The sequence below is a fragment of the Peromyscus maniculatus genome, chromosome 9, assembly GCF_049852395.1.
Source record: "Peromyscus maniculatus bairdii isolate BWxNUB_F1_BW_parent chromosome 9, HU_Pman_BW_mat_3.1, whole genome shotgun sequence".
Lineage (NCBI taxonomy): Eukaryota > Metazoa > Chordata > Mammalia > Rodentia > Cricetidae > Peromyscus > Peromyscus maniculatus.
The window spans coordinates 20,694,004-20,716,599 of record NC_134860.1 but is presented as its reverse complement, the minus strand read 5'-3'; the positions used below and the strand labels follow the sequence as shown (position 1 = coordinate 20,716,599).

Sequence of the window (22,596 nt, the reverse complement as noted above, 5' to 3'; positions counted from 1 at the left end):
AGCACAGAGACATTTTAGAGTAATTTGCTGATTGTGCACAAATAAAGCCCTGAGTGCACATGTAAAGATACCCCATTATTCAATTTTGCAATTCTGTTTTTTTATTTATTTAAATTTTTTTTTATTTTACATACCAACCGCAGTTCCCCCTAACTCCCCTTCTTCCACTCCCCCTGCCTCCCCCCACCCCACCCCACCCCTGTTCATTCCCCATAGGGGGTAAGGCCTCCCTTGGGGAGTCAACACAGGCTGGCACACCAAGTTGGGTCAGGACCAAGCCCCTCCCCCCTGCATCAAGCCTGAGCAAGGCATCCCACCATAGGGAATGGGCTCTATAAAGCCAGTTCATGTACCCAGGATGAGTCCTAATCCCACTGCCAGGGGCCCCACAAACAGATCAAGCCACATAACTGTCACCCACATTTGAGAGGGCCTAGTTTGGTCCCATGTAGGCTCCCTAGCTGTCAGTCAAGCAAGATTCATGAGCTCCCACTAGCTCCAGTCAGCAGTCTCTATAGTTTTCCCCATCATGACCTTGACCTCTCCCCCCACCACCCCATTGCTCCTATAATCTCTCCTCCCTCTTCAGCAGGACTCCAGGAGCTCAGCCAAGTGCTTGGCTGTGGGTCTCTGCATCTGCTTCCATCAGTTACTAGATGAAGGTTCTATGATGACAATTAGGGAAGTCACGAATCTGACTATGGGGGAAGGCTAGTTCGGGCACCCTCTCCACCATTGCTAGGAGTCTTAGCTAGGGTCATCTTTGTGGGTTCCTGGGGATTCCTGGGTTCCCTAGCACCAGGTTTCTCCCTAACCCCATAATGGCTCCCTCTGTCAAGATATCTCTTTCCTGTTCTCCCTCTCCATCTCTAATTTTGCAATTCTAAGTAAATTCGAATTTTAAAAAATAGTACAAAAGAAAAGCTTTAATAACACAAATGCAAAAATCAAAATTTGTACTGTTCTTAAAATAAAATGTGCCCACAGGAATCTTTGTCTTCGAGTGGATTAATGATCAGTTAGTTCAAAAAAAATTGAAATTGGTGAACATAATAATCACTGTAAGGAAATAATTTAGATATACAAAAATAGTTTTCAGGATAGCTTAAAACACAAAGCACTCTGGAAATTAAAACACTGCATATTACAAAGTAATATGGCACTTTATATCTAAAGTACTTAGGCAATAAACCTGAAATAATATCCAGTTATATGTGTGAGCATACTAAATAATAAAATGTTCTGCAGCCATTATAAAATGCAATACCAGTGTGATCACTTAATATGCTTTTCACACACGTTCTGATACGTTCTTAAAGCAAGAAAAAGGAAAACAAAGACAATACAATGGTAACGGTCACTAAAACCCTTTTCATCATGCAGCATTATCATTAGACGATAAATATCATCTAAAGAATGATTTGAAAAATAACTTTTTTCTGGTGACTACAGAAAGAGTAGTGCTTCCTGGATTTGCCTGGTTCAATGAAGTTTCTGTTGCTGGGAGGAAACTATAATCAAACACAGCTTGGAGAGGAAAGGATTTCTGTCCATCATGTGTCAGACTGAGGTAAGGGGCAGCACACACATGCCCATGAAGCCCCGCCTGGCAAACGCACACACCCTGCAAGGCCATATGTTGGCTGTGTCTTGGTTGAAAAGTCAGCCTCGAGGCAAAGTAAAAGAACAGGACATGCATTCCTGCCAGCAATGAAAGGGGTCATCTTTAAAACCAAAAAGGAAGGTAAAGAGTGAGAGTGTAAATCTAAATTTTTGAAGGAGTGCTTCTCAACCTTCCTAATCCTGTGACCCTTTAATACAGTTCCTCATGTTGTGGTGATCTCCCTCCTCAAACTATAAAATTACTTCATTGCTACTTCATAACTATAAAAATAACTTCATAATTTTGCTACTGTTATGAATTGTAATGTAAATATCTGATATACAAAATATCTGATATGCTTCCCCCAGGGGATGTAGACCCACAGGTTGAGAACCACTGTCCCAGAGGACTATAAGGTTAAATGCCCTTGATTGATGTGTTCATGGGTCTTGGGTGGGAGTAGGAGAGGGAACACACACTTGTTTTGCTAAATGCTCATGCTGTCAAACACTATTCTAAATGTTTATAGCCACAGATCTGTGCTACTCTAAACCCTGGTCAAAGAATTTTCTTCCTGCAGGGTTAATGCAGTTTTCTAACTGGTCACAATGCTCAATACGAATAACTCTGAGTGCACTCTGTGGATGGTCCTCTAGATGAACCTCCCAAAGCTCAGAGAGCTCCAGGAAGAAGTGGCAGAAACAACCAGTGGCTGGGGAGGAGAGCTGTGGAATGCGGACTTTGGAACATAATGTGGCTTTGCCTGCATCAGCTCACAGCAACTATGGTTGTCTGCACTAGAGCAAGACAGTCAAAACTCCACCTCGGATGGGGAAGGGACCCCACTACTATCCGAGGAGTACTGCTGAGGGAAAGAGTCACTCTCCTTTGGGGATGTGGCCACTGGGATGCTGGATGCACAGTAGTAACAGGACTCAAGGTTATTAATAACCATAAAATAAAAGGGAACATGCAGCTGGGAAGAGTTGGAGGAGGTAGTAGTAGATGGATGTAGTCAATATACATTGTATAAATGTACGAAACTTTCAAAGAATAAAAATATTTTAAAAAACACTTGAATTTATTAAATACAAGTCATCTGCTTTTATCTGTGTAACCCTGAGCAAGGTACTTAAGCTCCAAGCAATAAAAGGACCAAACATCTTACACAACAATTCTTCAACATCCACAAACTGTTATTCAACTCTTACAGCAACCAGAAGGGACAAGGAGACTTCTGAACAGGGTGCTCTTCCTAGAGAAACCACCACATCTCAGGAACTTCCAGTTCTACAATATGGTTTCAAGAAACATACACACACCCACTCATGCATACGCCTAAACACATACATACATGCATACACACACACACACACACACACACACACACACACACACACGCACACACACACACACACACGCACACGCACATACACACACACACACACACACACACGCACACACACACACACACACACACACACACAGGTATATGAACAGAAAGAACAGAGAGTTCAGCAATAAATCTTTGTATTTACAACCTAGTGATTCCCAACAAGGGAGTCAAGATAATTCATTAGAAGCACAGGAAAAGGAAATAATCCCAAGGATGGACAAGTGGGATTACAAAGGAAATGATCTTCAGCGTAAAGAGATGGCCTATAGAATGAGAAAAAATTCTGCCAACGACATATCACACAGGGAATTAATATTTAGAATATATAAAGAATAGCAAGAATTAAAAAACAAATCATCCAATTAATAAACAGGCTAATATGCTAAAAATACAGTTCTCACAAGAAGAAATACAATGGTCAATAAACACTTGAAAAAAAGTATTGAACACACTTACCATGGGGGAAATGCCAATTAAAACTGCTCTGAGATCCCATATCACTCTAGGCAGAGTGGTCACTACTTTGAAAACAAATGCCAGAGAGGATATGGGGGAAGGAACCCTTGTTCACTGGTGAAAAAGTAAACTGTTATAGCCAGGATGGAAAATCAGTATGGAGGTTCCTCAAAAAAATACAACTACAACTACCATCCAAACCATCGGGGCCACTGGAGTATAACCGAAGGACTCCAAGTCACACACCAGAGGGACTTCACATCTGCATTATTGCTGTTTTGTTCACAACAGTCAGGAAAGAAGAAGCCTAGATGTCCATCAACAAATGAATGGATCGAGAAAATGTGGCATGTGTATACACAATGGAATTTTACTCAGCTGTAAAGAAAAACGAAATCATAACATCTGCAGGAAAATAGATGGAACTGGAAATTATTACATCAAGCAATGTGTGCAGACTCAAAGACCACGTGTTCTCTCACATGTAGAACCTAGATTTAAAAGTGTGTCTGTGTGTGTGTGTGTGTGTGTGTGTGTGTGTGTCCATGTACATACATGTACGTAGGCCATGAAATAAAAAAGGGAATCATCGATGGGGTGGGGAAACATCTTGGTGAGAAAAAATAAAGGGAACTGTGTGGCTGGAAGCAGAAGGAAGGAGGACTTTGAGAGAAAGAGGGAACCCTTAGAAGAGGGTCACAGGAAGGGCAAGTGGGAGAGAGGTACAAGTTAGAACAGTCTTATGGCATGTATGTATGGAAAAGCCATCATGGACCCTGTTAGTTTGTCCATCAACTTAGAAAACAGTAAGAGAGAGGCAGAGAAAGGACCTAACTTAGTAGTCCTGTCTTTAACAAATGGTGTGGGCAACCCAGAAAAACTGGAGTTGAACTCTAATCCTATATCACACATACAAATTTTAATTTAAAAGGGAGGTATAATTTTCTCTAGCTATGAATCCACAGACAGATTCTATGAGCAGGAACTTTTTCTTAGATATAGAATAAAGTTAATTGTTTTGAAACATTTATACTGTAGACAAAAAGCTGATAAAGGAAAATTTTAACTTGCCTTAAAAAACACACACATTAAAAAAAACCATGTATTTTACTTTTACCTTTCTCAAGAACAAAACATGCAAAGAAAATTTAACATGTGTAAACATGTATTTCCCACATAAAATAATTTAGTCTGTTAAATCACTTGTGGGATTTTAAGTAACTGCCGGAGAGCTCATTGGGAGACCACATGTTTAGCACTGTATTTCATCCTTATTACCAAGAAGATAAAGCAAGATTAGGATCATTCAAAATCTATAGGGTGGGGTGGAGTGGGCCAATGCTATATGAGACAATTTTCTCTGGAAATGGCTCACACAAATATGGCTGTCTCCATATACATACCAAATATGTAACTGGAGTGGGGGAATAGATAGTCCACTCAAGGCCCACGTAATAGTTAAAAAATGTGTTTGTTCTTTCAATAAGATTCCTAGTGTTTCTTAACTAGACATCACGCTAAAATATGCATCAAAACTCATCGAGCCTCCCTATCTAACCTGACAGACTCAGTTATGTACTGTCTGCTAATGTCTCAGAAAACACTACCACACTCAAGTGCAAAGTGACACCTTCCACAGACACAGGCAGATAACCCATAGATAAAATCCTCCTCCCCTCCCTGTCTGCTTGAACAAGTAGACCCACAGACATCCCCTCACACCTTCATCTGTGAGAGCTGACCACAAACTCTCCATGGACCCAAAAGACAAGACTTTGTAGCTGATCTGTAACAGGTAAGAAACACAGAGATTTCTTCAGAAATGAGAGCTGAATGCAGATTCAGGGAGGGACCCTTCTGTTACACAGGTAACATTCATTTGCTGTATTACTGTAAGTTATTTTCTTAGTCAGTCAGGAGACCGTGTCTTTTAAAAGTCAAACACAAAGCTATTGTTAACTGTGGCCAAAAACAAACGGAAGTTAATCACCCTCTAACTTCTCTTTCTAAAGACACTAACCACATTTTCGATGAACTACATTGGTGTAACCTGAGCACAGTGGTTCATGCCTGTAATCCCAGTGCTCAAGAGGCTGAGGAAGATTAAAAGTTCAAAGCCGGTGTGTACTATATAATGAGATCCTGTCTCAAAAGTACAGTGAGTGGAGACGTAGTTTAGTGGTAGGGAGCTTGCCTGTCATACCGAAGGCCCCGAGTTCCACCCCCACCGCCACAAAAAGAAATACAGATGGACAGATTTACTATCAATCAATCAAATATGTGATAATCAAGCAAAAAAATAGGAAGTTCATACATTTACCAAGCAGTTGTTTTTTAAAGATTACAAGGAATATATATGCTGAAACAGTTATTTTTTAATTAAAGAAAGAGTAACACTATTAAAACAAATAGTATCCCAGGAAAGAATGGATTTTATTTAAAAGATCTAATTCCATCTGGAGTTCCTTCCCAAGCCAATCTCTGTCACCTGAGGCAACCGTATTCTAAGTCTCAAACATGGCAGATTTGGACAGTAAATGGTCTTCCCTGACACAAAGAAAGAGTCATTCAAATGCACAGCATTTGCACATTATCCCTGTAACTGCACACTGTACACGATGCTCATAGAGAGAACCAAACAGTTACTGCAAACATAAGCCTCATCAGCACTTTTCCAGTACCGAAACAAGTCATCAAGGACCCACGTATTCATATGACCATCTGCAAAAGGTTCATTTTCACATGAAAATAAGACAGGCAAAATCAGAACTGTACCAAATAAATTCACCTGCATTCAACGTGGGAAACACTGTCATTTTTTAATCTGCCCTCTCCCCTTCAGTGCTTGAGACCGTCAATTTAAAGCAGGGAAACTCCATGTTGGCCTGCTTCCAATACTGACCTCATGCCACAGCAAAAATTAAAGGCCTTAAAATAGCCCAACAGCCACCATCCAATTATCACGCTGGCCTGAGGCCAACACAGGCAGGAAGTTATTTTTCTCTTCTTCCTCCATGTACCTGTGTATTAATCACTTCTGGGCAAATGCTTTTATTTCCTCCAAATAAACATTGACCAGAAAAAAACGGAGGAAATGTAGTCACAAGAAGAAAATTTTCACTATTACTGCCTCAAACCATTCATCATTATTCAGCTCAACCAACAACCAAAGACACAAAGTAAAGCATGAAAAAGCCCCATGAGTGTTTTGGTGCTTTTGAAAATCAATTTCCAACAACTGAGTAACTATCAACCAACAAATACTTTAGCCATCCTTTTATTCTATGTCATTACAGACATCATTTAAGGTCGACATACCTCTTCCAATGAGAGATATTCTCATGAGGGCCCGGCCCCACTGTGGACAACTCCAGCACAGTCACACTGGCTACATTCAATTTCTGCCACAACCAATCACTACCCCTGTTCTCCAGTTACTTAAGTCCGAGGCATCCTCGCTGTTTTCACTCTTTAATCAAACGTACCTTCTACACAACAGTCAAGGAAATGAAACCGGAGTACTTACCTACAGTTGGGAGGGGGGTCCAGCGTGATCTCTGCAAGCTCCTTCTGAATTCTTTAAAATGAAGACAAGGAAAATCATGTTCAAAAGTCTTCACACTCAACCTGTTTCAATAGGCTGCACTTGCACAGCAACATCTTCCAGTCACACACATTTAGTGAGAATACTAGTCCTGTAGGAAGTGCCACATACACTAGCCAAGGCGCTCTTTCTCCCAGGTGTGAAGAACGGACATAGGGTGGCAGGAGGCCATCCACTAACAGCATGCCAGCCATTATTCCATAGTGGAAGCAATACTAGGGCTTCATCAACCCACAAAATCAGGATTCTTTTTTTTTTTTTCTTTCCTAAACCAGAAAATTGCTTTTCTCAGCTCTAGCTCCTCTCGGGGAAGAGAGCTCTGGTACAGAGAAAGCAAACACCTCCCACCCATCCCGCTCCACCCCAAAGTTCTAGCATTGATTGCCCTGAGCTCAGTGGCCCAAGCCCAAAGCTAAACCGCTGTGTACACTTCCTGGCTTCCGTTTTCTCCACCTTGGTGGCCATGCTGAGGAAGATAAAGGCAGGCTGGGAAAGACTCTCTCCTCAGTTTGGGCCAAAATCAATCAATCCAATTTTCCATTTTACATATTTTATGTAGTTTCTCTTTCTAGATAGGCAAGCAGCTGGATCCATTGCAGGATTTCATAATTGAGGATTCAGATAACAAAAAAATTAATAGCATTCTCAAAATTTTGAGTTTAATTACAAACAGCTGCCATGTGATTTAGAGGTCATAAGAATTCTAATACAAATTCTAACTTCTGGTTTGTCTTAGAACATCCCAATTTAGGACAACAAGCTGAACATTCTAAGTTGACCAAGCATCTCGGCTGATCCAATCAACTGATAAAAAAAAATAAGTATCTCATTCCCCTCTGAGATGCAGACACTGTTAACAGTCACAGCAGACTGCAGCTTTCAAGCTAGAAATACCTGAATACTGCATGCAGTATTTTAATGTCCTTGCATAAGCGTGACATGAAGAAAGAAAATATCTTTAAACTTGCCTATATCCTCATGTTATTGGGGGGCTGGGGGGAGGGCTGCTGGGAATGGAACCCAGGGAATCATAGATGTTAAACAGAGCACTAATGAGCTACCCCTCCAACTCACTCATGCACAGTGTTCGACTTTGATTTGTAACCACACCTAACATCCTGTGGGCATGCAGAGAAGCTAGCAGTGCCCCCCCCCCCCCCCCGTGCGCCCCCTGCTTTCTGAGCAGCCCTGGCACTCTCAACTGTGGTTCATACCCAGGTTTTGTTAAAACAAATAAAGCACTCTCAACAGCAGCTTCGTTTATAAGTGAGATTATTAGCAGAGCTGGATAATTAAGATAGTTAGTGTATGAGTGATACCTAACTAAAGTACCTTAAGAAAGATTTAAATAACAAGCATTCATGCTTAAACTAATCCATTCTATATCTTTGTTTACATTTATTTATTTATTTGTGAACCTTTATTATATTCTGACACACACACACACACACACACACACACACACACACACACACACACACACACGGTCAGAGGACAAGCTGAGAGATTAGTTTTCTCCTTCCTTCCTGTGGGTTCCAGGAATCAAACTCAGCTTGTCAGGCTTGGTGGCAAACATTTTATCTGCTGAGCCATCTTGCCAACCCTCTTCCTATATATATTTTAAGCCAACAAATGGAACTACTAAAGTAAACATGATTCCTCCCACAGGACTGCTACTAACTTCCTAAAGAAACAGCAACACAAACATAATGTTCACGGCTCTAGTCCACACTTGGGAGATTGAGACTGATAAAGTCAAAAAACTTTCATTTTAATTCTCCTTTAGGCCCCTGGCTCTGGACAACATGCAAAGACACAGCTCTCACCTGTTCTGTGTGCCTCAGTTTCCTTTCTATAAAGGGAAGAGGCTAACAAACACAAACTCGGTGATCCCTTTATCTTTAGCACTCTGTAATTCCATTTGCATATGAATAAGTGGGACTCAAAAGTGAAAAGTCAACAAGGATCAAAGGCCTGAAAAGAAGCATATGACCGACTTTCAAAATGAAATGAGTGAGTCCAGGCTAACTATGGCAAGCTGAGCACTCACAGACTCACATCCCCCATTCGGGAAAGAGGAGCACAAAAATGCCAGAGAATAAACTACAAACGAAAAGGTCCGGAAGAGAGCAAACCTCATAGGTTGGAATTGGCAAAAGGAAACTTTAGAATGTATGAAAACATAATAAAGGTTCAAAAGGATGGAGGTGTAGTTCTGTGGTATAGCACTTACCCAGAATATCTAAGGCCTTGGGTTTGAATCCCAGTACCACCAAAAAAATAAAACTTAAAATTAATGAATAAAAGATTTAGGGACAGAAAAAAAATTAAAATCCCAAATGGAAAAGAAACTCATGTAAGAAATCATAAATCAAGTATGAAGGAAGTTTCAATGCAATGCATTTTTAATCAAATGAGATGTTATGTGAAGGGATCTATTTGTCTAAACGCTCTGATGTGACTTAATGCACAGCTCAGGATCGCACTGGGCTTGCGCTTGCAGGAAACCTAACTCGTTGGCCATTCACACCCCTACAACGGGTTGACCTCTTGCTAACAGACTGCACAGAAGACAGGTTGCAGTTGCACTGCAGCACGTAAACATCGCAAACGCTGACCCTTCGTGAGGTAAAATTAATTACAGCTAATAAATCCCACCGCAGAGGGCTGGGGGCCACTCTGCTGTTACGAGCGCTCACTTCTCCTGCAGAGGACCTTGGTTCCTAGCACCCGACATGTGACTCGCAAATGTCTGCTGCTCCAGTTTCAGGGGATCTGATGCCCTATTCCGGCATCGGATGGTGCCATCCGACCCCTCAAAGCTGGAGTGACAGACTGTGGTAAGGTGCTTCATGTGGGTGCTGGGAACCAAACTCAGATTCTCTTCAAGAACAGTTCATGCTCTTGACCTCTGAGCCATCTCTCCAGCCCCTGAGTGACTTCTATAAACTGTTTTTAAAATTAGAAAAAGGAAACAAGAAGCATTCAAAGAGCACCCTTAAATAACGAAAGCAGCTTGTTTTTTAGTCAGAGGGCAGCTCTGCAGCCCAGCTGACCTTGAACTCACACTCGGAAGTGCTAAGGTTACAGGCTTGGACCAGTCACGTCCAGCTGAAAACTATTTTAACCTAAAAGAACTTTATTAGGCTTTTCAAATACCCAATTTGAAAATATCAAAAAAAAAAAGAAAGAAAGAAAGAGAGGAAGGAAGGAAGGAAGGAAGGAAGGAAGGAAGGAAGGAAGGAAGGAAGGAAGGAAGGAAGGAAGGAAGGAAGGAAGGAAGGAAGGAAAGAATTTGACAAAAATCATAATTTCCTGTCAGAGAATTCCCCAAAAGAACCCAAACTTCTCTCCCAGCATCCATGGTTCCATATGTTATTCAATATAAAAGTAATTTCCTGATAAATCCAACAACTCTAAGCAATAAGCCAATATATTACAATGTGTTTTGAGCTACCATCACCTAAGAATGGCTGTTTCTCTTGACAGAAAGAATTATACAAAGAATCACTATTCGAACAATTACAAGGTGTCCTGCTGTATTAAATGACAGCAATCCAATTCTCTCTCCAAAGCCTCTGACTGTGGTATCTATTACGTATCTCTGTCTTAATAAGGAGTAAGGAGGATAGCTGCTTCACGTACTGTCCCTGGGGTGAGAGACACTGAGAAAGTCTCAGTACTTCACCCTTTCACGTGATGATCCTAGGCCACTAAGAGTGATCAAAGAAATCACACAGAATTCTCTGTTACTGCTCTATCTGTCCTCATTTACAGGATAGGAATCTAAGGCTGGTCACTCCACAAAAGCAAGAAGAAAGACTGAGACAATTATCCCCTAAGGCAAACTAAAAGGTGACTTTTTAACAGACAATTGTCTTAGCCGTAAGTCAACAAGGCAACTGACTGTATCCAATTCCCATCATCTGATATGATATAACCCAAGATTCTGTGATAGGCAAGTTAGCAAGTGCACACACTTCCCTAGAAAGCCAGAAGCCAAGTTCACCTGTTGGCCAATTTACCTGCCTTAACCTGATGCCGTGTTGCAGGAGTGTATGAGCAGAGCATGCTATCAATCTGTGAAGCTATTGGGTGCTTAAAAAAAAAGAAGAAAAAGGAGAAATGGGAAGGGGTGCTTAGCAATCATAATTCATTCAGACTCAACTGAGGAACCAAAATTAGATAGGATGGGGGCTCTATGAACACACTTCAGAAAAATGAAATAGAACGACAGTACGTATGTACAACACACACACACACACACACACACACACAAATCTTGGGTTGGAGAAAGTTCACTCCCTCACCCAGAGCTCAGCACAGCAAGAACACTTGGGCTTAAAGCCAGGGAAGTGGGGTCTTAGCAGCGAAGACTTTTCACTGTGCCTGGACTTTCTTCCCCTCTCTTTCACTTTTTCTTCTTCTTCCTCTTCCTTTTTTTTTTTTTTTTTTAAAAACAAGGTCTCACTATGTAGCCTTAGCTGACCTTGAACTCACAGAGATCCATCCACCTACTTCTGCCTCCCAATGCTGGGCCTGATTTTTTTTTTTCAAGATTTTATTTTTACTTCTGTGTAAGCCATGTGTGTACAGACTCGCAAGCAGGCCAAATGAAGATGTTAAATCTCCTGATGCTACAGTTACAGGTGGCTGGGAGTGGCCTGGCATGGGTGCTGGGAATAGAACTGGGGTCCTCAGAAGAGCAGTAGGCTGTTTTAACCGCTGAGCCATCTTTCCAGCCCCCACATCTAGACTTCTATATCCCCTATAGACTGCATGCCTTAATCAACTAAGCATCTCCTTCCCAGACAGCTTATTCTCAAGAAAACATTACACTAATTTTATTTTCATACTTTTAATGATGAAACAGTCTCTAGGGAAAAAAAAAAACTACCATTGCACATTAAAAAAAAAACTACCATTGCACATACGCCTAGAATTTAATTCTGAATGCTAATGAGTACCTGGACCTGTCATTTTAAGAGACCACTGACTTAGGACACATCATCAATTAAGTGTGTGTATCAACTGTAAAATGCCTGATGACTACAAAATCTGGAAAGGCTTTAAAATGGACACATCAAGAAAACACAGTCATTACAAACTTTAATGAGTGCATCACAGACCAAAAGACCACAATGGAACGTACTGAAATCCACCTTTTCAGCCTAACAAACACTCAAGTTAAAAACCAAATACTCCTTCTAGAATTGCACAACACTGAAAGTCCAGTAACATTACAATGTCAACTCTGAGCAAAACTAATTGGAAATAAATGTAATTTGAAACTCATATTTATTGAAATATCAATGTGAAAGAGGCAGAGTCAATTCAATGAGGACCTCAAAACAGATGCTTTATGAAACTGACTAGTAATTTAATAAAAATTGTATGTATTTGTCATTGTAGACATCATATAACTGTCCAACTACATATCTGCGAATATCACAAAGCAACGCAGACATTTCGGGAGCAGCAACTGTGGTAGGAACACGCCAGTCTTTCAGATAAAACTGTTCTTAAAGGGGAATGTGTCACAGATACAACCTTCCCTCTTGACTCCAAAGAAAGGCAAGTTTGTGCTGTTGTTCCAATACTTGAATGTGTAGAGCACTGTTTTGTGATACCTCAAGAACAAGATATTTTAAGGAAACATTTCTACAACACATTAATTCTACAATTATAGTAGATTTATTACAGTAATTATTAATCTTAAAATTCGAGCATTACAATTCACTTAGTCATTGAGCCTCTAAGTGAAAAGCACTTTACCTGAGTTACTACAAAACGGGTTAATTACAGCATCTGAGTAGCCCTAGAATAACAACACTAAGTCCTCGAGATTAACAGCAGAGTCCCTGTGTCAACGCTTGCAGCAAATGGAACTGAAAAATCTCCTCGCCGACGGTAACTGGTGTGAAGTCTAACAGGACCCGTTTTCAAGAGCTTACTACAAGCAAAATACAAACTCATGACAACTCTCTGAGGAGGGCACCATTATTTTAATTTTGCAAAAGAGAAAACTCAAGAGAGCTGGGCATGGCAGCATACCTGTAATCCCAGCCCTTGGGACCCTGGAGGGGGAGGATCTCAGGTTCAAGGCCAGCCTGGGCTTTATACTAAGTTTCTAGCCAGTCTGACTAGCTCAAGCACATCTGCACCCTGAAGCAAGAAAAAAGTATGACTAGAGACATTAAACTGTGATCAAGTCAGAGGGCTATTAAGTATTGGAACCTGGGTTCCAAGCAGATCTTGTCTCTTGACTACAAGTTTTAACTGCTACTGCTTATCTCACAGAATGATAGTACTTAGGAAAACTCTTCATCTAAATATTGATTCATTTTTTAAAATACAAACTAAAATTTTATTTTAGGTCCTAAGTGAAACCCCAGTACCAAAGGAAAGCATCATTCCTGAAATAAGCTCAAAGCTTTAAGACAGCAAGAAGTAAGTCAGCTGTCTAGCCTAGGCACAAGGTCCATGCTACATGGTGTGAACTCGGGCCCCTTTGTCTTCCACAATTCTCAATTTCCCCACATTTTCAGAACCTTAAAAACAACCCTTACTTTTCTATATAAACAATTTAGCAACCAAGCAGCATTTTTACATGTAAAACCAACAGTCATTGGCTTCAAATACTGCTGCCACCTTATACAGACAAAGCAGAGTCAATGATTTTGCCAGTGAAGGGACTGTTTTTCTCTAGGAAGCAGCTAAAAGTTACCTCTTACTGGAGCAGTATTAGTATTATTTCCTATTGGGTATCAACCAGGACAAGGCACAACAAACCATCTCTACAGTTTTTTTTTATCCCCTATTTAAAAAGGGTCTTTTGCACATACCTTTTGTCCCAGCACTTGGGAGGCATAGGCAGTCAGAGCTCTGTGAGTTTGGGGCCAGCCTGGTCTACAAAGTGAGTTCCAGGACAGCCAGGACAGTTTTTACATAGAGAAACCTTCTCTCAAAAAGCCAAAAAAAAAAAAGGGGTGGTGGTGGTGGGAGTTCTTCCATAATTTATTCATGGAATCATCAGGGTGTGCTTTCTAAAATACTATAGCAAAAAGGAATTAAAAGGTCCCCATTAAACATGAAACCTTCTTTCAAAGACAGATTTTGTCTTGAGGATTTTTTTGTAGGGATGCTCCCAACTAAAGAAATGAGAAATCTCTAGTGATTAATAGTCATGGGAGAGCAGAGGACTACTCCCCAGAGACCTGTCTAGTCCTCTCTCTCCTCTGCCTGTCATAGGGGAGCGGAGGACAAGTGAGCAGGACCACTCCCCACAGACCTGCCTGGTGCTCTCTCCCTCCTGCCGAAGCAGCTCTGAAAACCTTCACTGTCAGCAGCTCACGGCTGGATTTAAATTTCTAGATGGAACTGCATAAGATCTGGATTGGACAGTCTTACCCATCCACCCAAACCAGCTTTTACCTAAATGTTACATTTCTCCACTCCTGGCCTTTCTTATTCACCCTACCCTAGTCCCACGTAGCAGGAGCTAGTGTCTGCATTGTACCGCAGATGGAGAAAAGTCACCCTGCTGAGGGCCCCTGGACATAGAGTATGACAGCAAAAAGAAACCGAACTGTTTTCCCAACCTAGTGTGTTCCCGGTTCAACAGGTAAATATCTAAAGCTATCTGACTTCACACAATTCCCTCAACAGTGGTCAGAGATCCTGGAAGGAAAAAGTGAATATTCAGGCAGGAGAGCACAGGCTGCATGCATCTAGGACATCGATGACCGTGGCCCCAAACACCTGTAGATCCCAACATCACAGCATGCTATCGAAGCTCGATACCCTGCATCTAGTTAGGTGGAATGTCTTGCCGACCAGTCTCCATTACTCTCACCAGAGGGCCTACAAAGGTTCACCCCAGGCCTGTGGATAGGACTCAGTTAGAAGGACTCACACTCTGGTTTTTAGGAAAGGAGTTAGTTCCCTAATTCATATCGTCCAACGGCTTATAAAGCCACCATTCTACATTCAGACTTCCTGTACCAGAAGTTACAAGTGGTGAGCAGAAAGCTAAACTAACACCTGCATTTCCTATTTGCTATGTTTACCCTTTAAAAAGGTATTAAAGAGCAAAAAACCAAGAGCCAGCATGAGCCCACTGCATGTAATCTGCCTTTCAAATTATCTTCAAGCACTAGGCTATACAATACATTGTTATCAAAGCAGATTTCCTCTAAGCCCACCGACATGCCAATCACTGTAAGAGACTGAAGCAGCGATAGAGCATCATCCAAGTACCTCCTTTCCAGCTCTATCCACTCTAGGGAGAGGGAAACCTGCATCACGACCAACCCCACATAACGTAATGAAATCAAGATGCATTAACACTAGCATTTCTGATTTTACCAACTGGGTGGGTAAGAGACTAAATTATCACTTCATAATGACTTCAATAGTTGTGTATGTGTGTGTGCCAGAGGTCAATATCAGTTATCTTCCCTGTCACTCCCTGTTCATCCTGGTTTGTTTTTTGTTGTTGTCGAGATAGGATCTCTTCACTAAACCTGGAGCTCACTGACTGAACAAGGCTTGATGGCCAGTGAGTGACAGGGATTCACCTGTGTCCAACACACACACACACACACACACACACACACACACACACACACACACACACGTGCGCGCATACTCACAAACACACACACACTCTCACACTCACACACACTCACACACTCCCTCCACTCTCCTCCCCCACACCCCACTCAGAGCACTGTGGTTACAGATGTGCCCCACCATGCCTATTTTTATATGGGTGATACTAATCTGGACTCAGCAACAAATACTTCGCCACCTGAGCCATCTCCTCACTCCCCAGCCCTAATCACGAGATTCTCAATGTCTCTTCTATGTTAGAGAACAGAAAAACACATTCATGATCAAATAACCATAAATCAAATTATACTTTTATAATGTTCTGCTCATGTTTTTCTAACAAGATAGAAATATATCAATACACTACAAGTGCAGATTTTATGATATGCCATGACTCTAAATTGGCTTTTAAAATTTTTTCACAATTAAAAACACATTTAAAAATCATATTAAAGGGGGGAATCTATAAACTCTATGACCTTCATTCCAGAAAATGACTAAATACAAGTGAGAACACGCGTTTCAGGTGCTGCCGCGACAGCAGACACAAAGCTGGGGGCGGGGTACCTCTTGGCACTGGTTGACAGCTTGGCGGCTGTCTTGCTGGATATCTTGCCCTCCTTCTTCTTGGGCTGAACTTGCTCTCGCTCAGGCTCTTGCTGCACGCTCTCCCGCTGGTCTCCATCAGAACTTCCTCCACTAGTGCTTGGACTGTCGTCAACTCTCTGTGCCTCAGTGGACATTTTAGGTCCTGGATTAAAGGAGGAAATGTCATTTACCCTGCTGTGGGAGGGACGACAACAAGGTACATCCAGAATGCAGAGAAAAGGAGCCTAAGAGACAAAAGTAGAAGTATAAAAAGGGGAGTTGCCTATGTACAAAACAAGTAACTCTGGGGGTCCCCGAAACTTTTCTTCTACAAATTCATGTAAAATTCAGACACAAATATGGGTAGCAATTTTATTCACAGGACAAAAGGTGGAAATAATTCATTCTCCAACTGATGGGTAAAGCATGGTGTGTCACAATGTACCTGAGCCATAAAAAAGAATGAAGTCTGGTATGTGCATGCTTCAGCAGGAAGACTTTGAAGCTTTACACTAAGTGGGAGAAGCCAGCCACAAGGACCACAGACTGCACAAGCTCATTTGTAAGGAATGTCCAGAGAGGCGAATCCATGGGGGCATAGAGACAGAGTAAAGGGAAGTGACTTTTAATGGGCAGAAAGTTTCCTTTGAGCGATAAAAATGTTCTTAAATTAAGTGGTAGTCAGAGCAGAAAGCCTCGGCGCTGTCTGCTTTGTTTTTGAGGTGCTGAGGACTGAACCAGGGTCTCACCACGTGAGGCAAGCACTCTACCACTGAGCTACCCACAACCCCCAGGCTAACTGGCACATTTTAAGAAGGTGGAGGTATAGTTTGGGCAGAGTGCATGTTCAGCAGAGTTCAAGCTCCAGAATATACAAAATTGGAGGAGGCTAATTTTATAAGGGGAATTACATCTCCAAAGCACTGGCATAAGACAAAGAGGAGGGGCCGGAGAGGTGGCTCCACGGTTAAGAGCTCAGGCCGGTTCTCCAGAGAGCTCTCCTGAGCTCCATTCCCAGCACCCACATGGTGGCTCACAACTGCTGTAACTCCAGCACAGGGGATGTGACACCCTTCCTGACCTCCCCGGGCACCAAGCACATATGTGGTGCACAGACACATGCAAATGAAACACCAATACACAGAAAATAAAAATAAATAAATCTTTTAAAAAAGAGAGAGAGAAAGAAAAAGGAGTGAGAGTCTAATTTTTACAGGCATTGGGCTAAGCGCTCTGTGCTCAGCTATGAGAAGTCTGGACGGGTACACAGACCTGCAAAGTGTCCTGGCAAGTCATTACAAAAAGGCCCAGGGCTGAGAAACGGGGCACTGCCATGCTCGCATCCAATCGATACATCCTCAGAGCTGAGCCAAGGTTAAAATCCTTTAAGCTGAGAAATTGTTTTAAGTAACCTTTGTGATAACAGAACAGAGGCCACGTGATTCCAAACAAGAACCGAGGCTTAGGAGGGTGTGGGCACTGACCCAGCTCCGCTAAGCAGCCCTGTTTCACAAGAGATAGAGACTGCACTGAGACACTGATGGATTCGGTTTTTTTCCCAGTCTGGAGGAAATCGTCCTCGAGGTTGGAAATTCACTTTGCTCTGAGTTCATGCTCCTGGAGCAGCTCTGATTACCAACTCAATTTCCTCAATACCTTGATACCTAGGTAGCCGTTATAACCTAGATAGCAGACACAAAAATGCACTGAGAGAAAAGGATATCCCTTCTCCAATCTCATTCCATCATAATCAGCCCCAGTTTGATCCTTACTATCACATCCTGTCTGACCCAACAAGCTAACAGACCCAGAACTGAACTGAAAAAACTCATGCCAGACTCTACAGAGCCTCAAGTCACCAGTAATCACTTTGAGTATCATAGCTAAGGCTCAGACATGCCTTTGAAAAAAACGAGACTGCCTGTGACTAATGCCATCACCGTCACCATCAAAACACAGAGAGACAGAGAGAGAGACACAGAGAGAGACAGAGAGAGAGACAGAGAGAGACAGAGACATATACACAGAAGGAGAGAGAGAGAAGATTTATCTAAATTCCTCTTGAAAAAGACCCTTTTTGGTTACTCTTACATTAAGACTTTGAAATAAAACTGTTCCTGATAGGGTCAAGATATGCTTCAGTGCACACAAAAACAGAAGCCTCACTTAAAACACAATTTATTATTATCATTACCTAGTCCAAAGGCATGACCCAATAACTCTGATCAACATACATCATCAGTTCAACATCCAGTTCATGCAAAACCATGGTGTCTTATTAATTAATAGACTGAAAGTTTTATAAGACAAATTTCTTTTTATAGGACATATATGCACAGCAAAGGACTGGAAGAATCAGGAAGCACGAGGTGAAGCATCCAAAGACACCACATATTGCATGCCCACCCTCAGCCCTAACAGTTCCTCCGTCCACGACAAATAAGCAGTGCCTGTCCAAACAGCTCTGAGACACTCACAGGAAACCCGGACTGCTCTCCTGCCTCTTCTGTAAATGGAGAGCATCACTCTCCGTGACTACGACACCTTTTATGAGCAATAAAGTCACTTAATAGAATACTGAAATTTTATGTCAGTATGTTTCATGTCTAGCTCTAAAAGTCTGAACATATTTCTTGGTTTTTCCTCCATTTTTTATATGACTTTAACCTTCTTATTATTGGATTTAATATTTGTATTCTTTTTCAGCTTGCTTTTTTGAGTTAAAATATACCAAAAGTTAAAAACCTTGTAAGTGTGTACACTATAGCATGCTAGATAGAGCAGGTGTATGGGGAAACATTCTTAGGGTTAGATGCTCTCAGGGCAAGATGCTGCTGGCAAAATTTTAAGAGATGTGAAATCAGTGAAAAATTGTTTTATGTATCCTAAACCTGAGGCAATCCATCACATGGCAAACACAGAAACCACGGAAAAATAGTTACCTTATACTGGAGTCACAGCTATGGCTGCTACGTCAAGTCACAGCTGTGTCCTGAGTTAGTCATAAAGCCACACACTGGTCCAGTGTTCTTTATGTACGTTTACATACACCTAATAATGTGTCAACTACATAATTACTGACTAGACTACTCAATGATGTAAAATGCCATAATCTGAGACTGAAATTTCATAAACTACTACAGAATACCAGAAGATAAAACTACTAAAAATACTATTCAAAGCCTTGGGGGGTGTGGCTCAGTGGTTGCGCACTTATCGAGCATATATGTGAAGGCCTGGGTTCAGTCCAAAACACTGCCACAGAGTGTATTTAAATGTCTCAATAGAAGCATAATTTCTATAGTTTTACAGGTAAAACATTATTGATACTTTGTGATCTAAGATACCTCATTTCATCCAAAGTGTACCTACAAAGGACAAATCGACCTAAGGCCACTGATAATCATTATTAAATCATTTAGAAATAAAGGTTTTTGCATCTTCTTTTCAAATATCAAGAATTAAAGGAATGTCTGCTGAGTGTTTTCTGAATCCTTGATTACAGAAAAATATGGAACAAAGTTATTGCACACTCAGGCACAATTAATTTTTATGAAAGACAATACTCTATAGATCATTCCAATTAACTATATGTATAAAATTGATGTCTCTCTAAAGTATAAATAAGTTCCTGAATTAGAACTTTAAAATATTATCTTTACAGGCACTTTAAAATTAATTCCTAAAGAGTTAATTCCATACAATTACCTAACCTAAAGGAAGCTAAATTCCAGGGCTCTAAACACAAATATATCCTCCAATGACAGCTTCAAAGATCTTAAGATACCTAAAGTGGTATTTTTATTTCAGATTCAAAGTAAACCTTGGTTCCTAACTAAACATAAAATAATATGGTGGATTTCCCAAAAACACGTTAAAGAATTTAAACACACTAATTTTCTAAGCCTTCTTCACTAGGTACTCTATGTTGTGATTATACTCTGAAAATTACCAGCATAGTGGGTCAAATTCACCTGTTCCATAAAAACAAGGGTCTGGCTGCAAATGCCGTTGACAAAACCAACAACAGTCAGGTCCACATTACTATTCAAACCATCAAATGTCATGATTTTTAAAAAGCTTGAAACAGCAAGTACTCATTTGAGCCACTAAGACAGGAAAATGTGAACTTGTCATCGGCATCCTGTAGTTTCTCTGCTTGGGATTTCTAAACTTTCCAAAATGTAAAATATTGTATATTATATGCCGAACATGTAGCGCTATCCAGCTTTTCAAACGACTGAAAAGGTGTTCATGCGGAAGACGACAGTAGAGCACCTGATTGGGGGGAAGTGCGCTGCTCCCTAGGGGAAACAGCTCAAGGTATGACATATGAAAACACTCCATCTTCATCATCGCCCACATACGAACCGGCAAAGCGCCCAGGAGCATCCCAACTGCCAGAGTAAAGACAAATATTTGGATTCCCAAGATTCAGATTCGATTATCACATTTCCAGAGCGTGCTTTTCAAAAATCCAAGGATTTAAAACTAAGACGAGCTTTTAAAAATCTTTCTGAACAGTAAGGTAATCAGAGGTGAGTCCTAACACATCCTTTTGTACTTTAAAATGGAAATACTTGCGAAGACCCTCAAAATTACACAACACAGGGGTGGGGGTATAAGAGTCCTGCAAACCAGCAAATGGGTCCAAGAGCCACGGAGCCCAGGGTGATGATGTCTCTAATGCGGCCTTAATTTCCTTTAGGGAAGATGGATTGGGCATTTCTGGTTAGTCGTGGGAAAAGAGCCACAAGGAGCCAGGCTTTATGTTCATTAAAATTGGAAAAGGGTAAATGGATCAAAACATTAGGAGCGAAGAGGGGGGGTGGGGTGGGGGGGACAGGGGGAAATCCAGTTTCCAATCAGGCCAGTGGGGGCTGCAGAGAAGCCAGAGGGAAACCGGCTTCGGAGCCAAACTGTGCCAAGCACCAGGCATTACAAAAGACCAGTGCGACGCCCCCCACCCCGGGGCATCACGCACACACCCAGCCGGTGCTCCCGGGCGGGCCCTCGCCCCCACGGACACCTCGTGCAGCAATTATGCAATTAGGGAAGAGCTCGGGACAGCCGGGCACTTTGCACCGCGACATCCATCCTGGACTTTGCGGAGACTTAGTTCCCGGCTGCGGCGGGCGCGGGCGGGGAGGGGAGGGGTCCTCGAGGGCGGAGGAGGGCCACACTCTGCGGGGGGGGGGGGGGAAGGGCGCGCGGGCCCCGGCGGGCACGCGCAGGGCCAGAGAGGCCTGCGGGGCCGCGGGCGCGAGCCCGAGCCGAGGCCGCGGCGGGGGCGGGGATCTGGCCGGGGCTGCCCCTCGCCGCGTGGGGTCCCCGCGCGCCCCACGCCGCGGCTCGGGCCGCGGCCACGCCCGCCCGCCCGCGCCCACTCACCTCGCGGCGCCGCCCGCGCTCCAGCCGCGGCTCCGACGCCGAGTCCCGGAGTGAAGCCGCCGCCTCCGCGAGCCGCCGCCGCCGCCGCCGCCGCCACCCGGCCGTCCGCGCGCGCCCCCTCCCAAGCGCGCGCTCGCCCTGCCCGCCCCGAGAGCCCGCGACAGCGCGAGCCCCACGTCGGCCTCGCGGTGACGCGCCCGCGCGCCCGCGCCGCGCCTTCGCCCCGCCCCCGCCGGCGCGTGCCCGCGCGGGGTCCGGTGATGTGCGCGCGCAAAAGTAAAGTGACAGCTGAGTCCCGGGCCAAGCCGGCGGGGGCAACCGCGGGCTAAGGAGAAGGGAGGGGGAGGTGGGAAGTCGAGGCTGGACGGCGGAGGGAGGGGAGGGACGCGAGGACCTTGACGAGCGCGCGCGTTAAAGGGACACGCGGGCTAAGGGGTGGGGGCACTCCCCAGGAGGGTGCTGTGCCGCGGAGTGGGGTGAGGGGCAGGGAACCCCCCCCCCACACACACACACACCATGCACCCACCAACTCGTGCACACGCAGGGCCCACCTGCACCGCGGTGGGAAAACTTCACGCTGGCCGGGGGAAGCCTCGCTTTACCCCATAGCTGCTGCAGGAAGGCTCCTGCTGTGCCTGGTCCTGTCCTGGAACTCAGGCTGCCACCCTGGGAGGCTGGGGAGGGGAGGGGCGGGGAGAAGGGTGCAGCACTATCAGAGCGAGTGGGAGGCTGCCTCTGAGCCCCAGAGACCGGTGTGGGACAGTAGCCTTGCTGTGGGTGGCCTGAGGAACATCGGGTTCCCCTGTCATTGTAGCCCAAAATAGCCACTTAAAAAACAAAAAACTGCGCATGCTTTGTAAAACTCAGCTTCCATGAACTCACCCCACCACCAGAGTGTACACACACACACACACACACACACACACACACACACACACCTCCAGC

The 22,596-nt window shown here is 43.2% G+C and overlaps 1 protein-coding gene across 3 annotated transcripts in view; it reads right to left on the bottom strand.

Annotated features, from left to right (window-relative positions):
- Positions 1–22,335, bottom strand: part of Ube2e2 (ubiquitin conjugating enzyme E2 E2) — a 309,277-nt gene extending 286,942 nt beyond the window's left edge. The window contains exons 1-3 of one of the 3 annotated variants that reach the window (XM_006975115.4): positions 22,203–22,335; positions 16,240–16,423; positions 6,982–7,032 (exon numbers count right to left, since the gene is read on the bottom strand). In XM_006975115.4, coding sequence (XP_006975177.1) covers positions 6,982–7,032; positions 16,240–16,415 — 227 coding nt within the window. In that variant the 5' untranslated portion in view covers positions 16,416–16,423; positions 22,203–22,335. Of the gene's footprint in view, positions 1–6,981; positions 7,033–16,239; positions 16,424–21,651; positions 21,797–22,202 lie in introns of those variants that run through there. The other 2 variants (XM_076544450.1, XM_076544451.1) reach the window with 2 other exon arrangements.
- Between the last annotated feature and the right edge of the window lie 261 nt (positions 22,336–22,596).